This window comes from Aplysia californica, unplaced genomic scaffold (genome assembly GCF_000002075.1).
Source record: "Aplysia californica isolate F4 #8 unplaced genomic scaffold, AplCal3.0 scaffold00436, whole genome shotgun sequence".
Classification (NCBI taxonomy): Eukaryota; Metazoa; Mollusca; class Gastropoda; order Aplysiida; family Aplysiidae; genus Aplysia; species Aplysia californica.
Genome location: NW_004797706.1, coordinates 208,749 through 215,157, shown reverse-complemented (window position 1 = coordinate 215,157; position 6,409 = coordinate 208,749). Strand labels below are relative to the sequence as shown.

Below are 6,409 nucleotides of genomic sequence, written 5' to 3'. Positions count from 1 at the left end.
TTATTCAGTTATGGTTTTATAGTTATTGCTGATTAGTTAATATTGTTATGTCAAGGTTAGTGTTCATAACTTACGCTCTTTTCTGAATAACGTTTTAGTCTTTTTAAAATTAAATTTTGTAATATTTAATTTACAACTTGAGTTTGTTAGATAAGGTGTAATGATTGTTTGTCTGTGTTTTAGAATTGGTTAGTTGGGCTTTCATAGTTAGCTTTATCCAGTTAATGTTGTATAATTATTCTTGATCAGTTAATATGTTACAGTTAGTTTTTATTACTTAGTGTTCTTTTCCTAAATAGTTTTTAAAGTTTACTTAATTTAATATACCTAGTGTTAATTAAATTTAAAAAAAAATTAGTTAGGGTTCTAGTTAATCTTAAAAAAAATATGTTACTGCTATTAATGGTACCAAAACTGTAATCAAAATGAAGTTAGCAAGATTTAAAAGAGCTCGGTGTTGGATCGTGCTATAACTGTTAGTAAGAAAGAAAACTTTGTATTAAGTTAGTTATTAGAAAGACAAATTAGTATCAAATTAGTTAGTAGAAAGAAAAAATGTTGCGACTACCAAAGGTCCGTGTTTCTCACAAACCCTCCATAATTCCCCTGAGCTTCTCACTAGTAGACAAGAACTCTAAAAGGTCGGGAACAGACAGTCGCATCTGAGGATCTCTGCGCAAAAGTCCTTTCAGAACTTTTCTGTAGAGGAAAAAAATATACAAATTGAAGTTAGAAAACTTTTAACAAATTAAATATTAGTAAAAAGAAATGATAAAATGTGATTAAAATGCTTCAAAGATTAAACATAACATGATGTATAACTGGATGTCAAGGGATGCAAGAAGTTAATAGTTAGATAGAACAGTTAATTAAAGAGGAAATCCTCAGTTTTATTTATGGCATCTAAGATGAGATGTGTCACAAAAGAAGTAAGAAAAAAAAGCCTCCTGTTATTAAAAAAAATAAAATCTGTCAAAGATATAAAAATGTTTTGTTTATTTATGCCACGTATCCACACAGAACTTAATCAACGTTTCAATACAATTTATACTTTCACACCTAAGCATACAACAAAAACGTCTATGGTGGTAACCATTCTATTGCGTCCTAATATATAATACAATTTAGTAAAATATGACTCTAGCCGAGGAAACAACATAATATTACAGATGTCTTACCTGTACATTTCGGGCATAGAAGAATTCCTCACAACGTCCAGTAGATCCAGGTCTTCTGGTCTGAGTCTGAAAACCAGTGACCACAGCGTGGCTCCCAGTGCGTATGCGTCCATCTGGAAAAAAAAGAAAACAAATGACCGGAACATTAGACATCGGAATCACGTTACATTAATATCAAACATCATAAAAATTGAAGTAATTGATAACGATATGATGCTACAAATAATATAGATAGATTGTGTAACAAAAGTGATGACACCCTAATAACGATGAATTAGACAAAAGGGTGAAAGCGTAGACATAAAAGTAATGATATTTCTTTGACAGAATAAACACAAACAGCAGATAACTTTCTGTGCGCTACAAACTTACGTCTAACATGTGTAATGACCACAACAAATCAAGGCGGAAATGTAAAAAAAAAAGAAAAGAAAGAAAAACTTACCAGAAAAGGGTCGAATTTGCAACCAAGGAAACACTCAGGTCCAAGGTATCCCAGAGTTCCTTTCCAGCGACTCACGGTGTTTTTTCCATCAGGTAAGATCCGAGAACAACCAAAGTCTCCGAGGATGGCGTTGTCGGAGGCGTCTAGGAAGATGTTGTCTGGCTTCACGTCCCCGTGTACACAGCGCTGGTCGTGGAGATATCTCAGGGCACAGGCGGTTTGCACGAAAACCCGTTCCACTTGGTCCCGTTGGAGCGACTGACGCAATCCATCCAAAGATCCCTGAGAACACAGAGGCATATAGATAGCCAGGAAGCTGTCACACGTGACCACCCAGTCCATCTTCATGAGGTGCGGGTGCTGAACGTTGTGCATGATGGTCAACTCCTCGGTGCTGTCCTCGAGACCTCGATGTCGTCCTTTATGGTCCAGGTAAGGGATCTTCTTGATTGCCTTACGAATGGAGTCGTCGTTCTTCATGGAAGCTTCCAAAACTAGCGAATTCTTCTTCTTGGCAAGGACACGCACAAACTTCAAGTTGAAATTGTCCAGAAAGTCTCCATCACGAATGACGGTGACATCGGGAAACGTGAGAGTAGCCATGCTAGATATCTGCCGAGTTGTCGAGAAATTCTCAAGAGGAAAATACAAGACGTATCCAACCTGTCACTGCGAGAGCGATATGCTGAACTGAAGGAATTTCCAGACCCCTTCACTTTTATAGTGGCGTCAAGCGTCCCCCTAAAGAGGGGTATTTGTCTTCAAAAACACCGACACCGATTGTCGGCCCTTGCTTTGACACGGCTTCCATTGTTCACATCACAGACGCCGGGCCGCATTGACCATCAGACATCAAAGGGCGGTCACTCAACAATGACCATCAGACATCAAAGGGCGGTCACCCAACAATGACCATCAGACATCAAAGGGCGGTCACCCAACAATGACCATCAGACATCAAAGGGCGGTCACCCAACAAGGACCATGAGACATCAAAAGGCGGTCACCCAAAAATGACCATCAGACATCAAAGGGCGGTCACCCAACAATGACCTTCAGGCACCAAAGGGCGGTCACCCAACAATGATCATCAGACATCAAAGGGCGCCTTCCCCAAAGAAGGTCGACACACACTGACCAGCCACTCCCACAAGCTCACAGATGATGTACAAAATGCTACAGAGTTAAAGAAAACTCTTCTCATGTTTTCCTGCAAAAGATTTGTTGTAAAAAAATAATTATTATTTTGACAAATTTGAAAACGTATGAAGAAGCAACCGTTTTTTCAACAAAGTAAATTTCTCTCAGTCTTGGCTTTCTTTTCATGTTAAAAAAAACTGTTTTGTTTTTGTTTGTTTTTAATTGGTACTCATGGAAACAGTAATATGTAAACACTGTAATCAAAATTATAATGAGTTACACAGCTCTTTACGGGCGAATAGGTTGAGAATACTATGCTCCTCCATAATTATTTGTTACTGGTGTATTTTCCTTTTTTATCTGTTTTGGTTTATTTTTTAAAAGAAAATATTGTTTTGTGTGGTGGGGGGTAAGGGGGGTTGTTGTCATACACCTTAACAACGATTGTCGGCCCTTTCTTAGACACGGCCTCCATTGTCTACATCACAGACTCCGCCGCTATGACCAGTAGGCATCAAAGGGCAGTCACCCAGTAGAGACCAATAAATATCAAAAGGCGGTCATCCAACACTGACCATCAGAAATCAAAGGGCGGTCATTTGTCTGCGACCACCTGACAGCAAAGAGCGGTCACCCAATTGTGACCAGTAGACATCAAAGGGAAGTCACACAATCACAACTACCAGACACCAAAGGGCGGTCACCCAGCCGTGACTAGCACACGTCAAAGAGCGGCTTCCCCAAAGAAGACCGACACACAGTGACCAGCCTTTCTCACCTGCTTCTTGGCCGGAATGGATGCTGAAGCAAGTACGGGAACCAAAGTGTTATAGTATTTTGTAGTAAATGAGGCGTCTTGACAATGTTTTAAATAAAGAAACCCTTAATATAAGCAGACGTACTGATGTTTGTAAAATGACGTTAGTAAACTTCAATGAAGGCTGAAAGTTGGATAACGTAATTAATACTATATTATAAAGATAACATGTTATATTTTGTTAAGTAGATAAAAACAGAAAATAAAAGTTTGTGACTATTATCTATTGTCGGCCCCTGTTTTGACACGGCTTTCACTGTCTACACCAGAGACATCACCACAGTGACCACCAGACATCAAAGGGCGGTTACCAAACTACGACAAGCAGAGATCAAAGGGCGGCTTCCCCAAAGAAGGCGGACACACACTGACCAGCCATTCTCACAAGCTCACATATTGTTTCCTCTGCTAGTGTCATATTTTAGTGAATTGTATTATATATTAGGACGCAGTAGAATGGCTACCCACATAGACGTTTTCGTTGTATGCTTTTGTGTGAAAGTGTAAATTGCATTTAACCGTTGATTCCGTTCTGTGTTGATACGGGGCATAAATAAACTAAAACATATTTGCATCTTTGACAGCAATTTTCATATAACACTACAACAAACAATTTATTGCAGAAAAAAATTATTTTAACAAATTTGAAAAAGCTCAACGGAGCAACATGCGAGCGGGACCCCTTTGTAACTTCTGTGTCACAAAGTCATGTACTTGCTTTCATTTTTAAAAATTTTTCTTAATCGGTGCTTTTACCTAACTAGAAAACAATATGTTAACCTGGTACTATTGGGTTGACACTATTATGTGGTTCTATTAATTGTTACCACCGTGTTATCTAAGGATTTATTTTTTGTCTTAAAAAACATCAACAAAGATTCACGACCCTTTCTTTTCCCTGGCTTCCATTGTCTACATCAAAGACTACGCTGCAATGACCAGAAGGAAACAAAGAGCGGCCACCCAACAGTGACCAGTAGACATCAAAGACTACGCTGCAATGGCCAGAAGGAAACAAAGGGCGGCCACCCAACAGTGACCAGTAGACATCAAAGACTACGCTGCAATGGCCAGTAGGTATCAAAGGGCGGGCACCCAACAGTGACCATTAGACATCAAAGACTACGCTGCAATGGCCAGTAGGTATCAAAGGGCGGGCACCCAACAGTGACCAGAAGACATCGAAGGCTTGTTCACCCAAAGAAGACCGACACACAGTGACCAGCCTTTCTCACTTGCTTCTTCGGCGGAATAGATGCTGAAGAAAGATCGGAAACGGAACTATTATTATGTTTAGTAGTAAATAAAGCGTCGTGACAACATATTAGTTAGAGAAACCTACCCCCACCCCCAAAACCCCCGATACCTCTAGAAAGGCAATAAAAATAAAGAGTAAAAATACATTTATTAAAATTTCATTGTTCAAATCACAAATTCATAAACATTGCAAAAGTAACTAGATCTACTTCGTTGGCACGAACAGCTCATGTCACTTTTCCTTTAACGACACCTTTTGAACACAGTCAAATAGATTACAAGTGGCTACAAACGGGGGAGAGAACGGCCCTCATATCTTAAGCCACGCCTTTTATTCACCCATTGTAAGATCCCAAGACGAGTGACTGAACTGAGGGTGTTATGATTGGCCATTGTTTGGGTTCTCTGGCCTTTGACAAAGAAATGTTTACTGTGTTCATCTTTCTCTGATAATCCTTGTTTTCTTATCGCTCTCGGGTTAATGGAGAGACCGACCAAGTTGTTTTAATTTTTAAAAAATTCATTCAAATGTCAAAACAAAAGTGAGGGATGGGAAGGGTTGGGGTAAGGAAGGATAGAGAATGGATGTGTGTGTGTGTCCCGCATCTACATCATGTGCTACGGCTAGTATTCGTGCTCTATGTTGGCCGTGCGTTGGGGAATGGGAGGACACACCCCCCCGACACAGCGTGAGGGGGTGGCATTGTATAACTAATGAGGGGTGGGGGGAGGTGTGGGCTTGTTAATTCTTTCGTTTTCTCTCGCTGGTCTGGGGGGCGAGAATGGAATTTAATCTTTAAATTTTTTTTTTTTTAATTCTATTGTAAATTATTTTTTCCGGGGGGGTGGGGGGGGGGGGGGGTAAGGGTTTAAAAAAGTTCTCAGTAAACTAAAAGGATTCAAAGAGAATGGAATGTAGAATAATATGCGCCGGCCGCATTGACCATCAGACATCAAAGGGCAGTCACCCAACAAGGACCATCAGACATCAAAGGGCGGATTCCCCAAAGAAGGCCGACACACACTGACCAGCCACTCCCACAAGCTCACAGATGATGTACAAAGTGCAACAGAGTTAAAGAAACTCTTGTCATGTTTTCCTGCAAACGATTTATTGGGTAAAATAAAACCCCAAATTCTTGTGACTAATTTGTAAAGTTTTAAGTTAAAAATCCAACAAGTTCACGGAACATCTATACTTTCTTTGTCACAAAGTCAAGTGCTCACGGTTTTGGCTCTCATTTTTTTACCCCTTTTCTTTGGTTTTGTGTCAATTGGGGCTGGGGGCTCTCGTGGCCTAGAGGTTAATGTGTTGGTCTCTCATTCAAAGGTCCCGGGTTCGAATCCGTGTAGCGACCGAAACATTTTCTTCTCTAAAATTGTCTCATTTCACCTCCTTTCCTGCTCTGCAATGTTATGTTGTCTGCTTTCATTTCCACTTTCTGCCCCCACCCTCTCACCTTCTTTGCCCTCTCCTCTGGGCTCCTGACTCTTTCTGCAGCCTTTCTACTGCTCCTCCTTGGCTCCTCCTTACTGCTGTCTTTCTGCCACACCCCTGATCTTCTAGTAGGA

At 40.3% G+C, this 6,409-nt stretch overlaps 1 protein-coding gene across 1 annotated transcript in view; it reads right to left on the bottom strand.

Annotated features, from left to right (window-relative positions):
• Nucleotides 1–2,226, bottom strand: part of LOC101846832 (serine/threonine-protein kinase ppk16-like) — a 3,626-nt gene extending 1,400 nt beyond the window's left edge. The window contains exons 1-3 of the mRNA XM_013086116.2: nt 1,624–2,226; nt 1,179–1,291; nt 593–699 (exon numbers count right to left, since the gene is read on the bottom strand). Of these exons, the coding sequence (XP_012941570.2) occupies nt 593–699; nt 1,179–1,291; nt 1,624–2,226 (823 nt within the window). The remainder of the gene's footprint in view (nt 1–592; nt 700–1,178; nt 1,292–1,623) is intronic.
• Between the last annotated feature and the right edge of the window lie 4,183 nt (nt 2,227–6,409).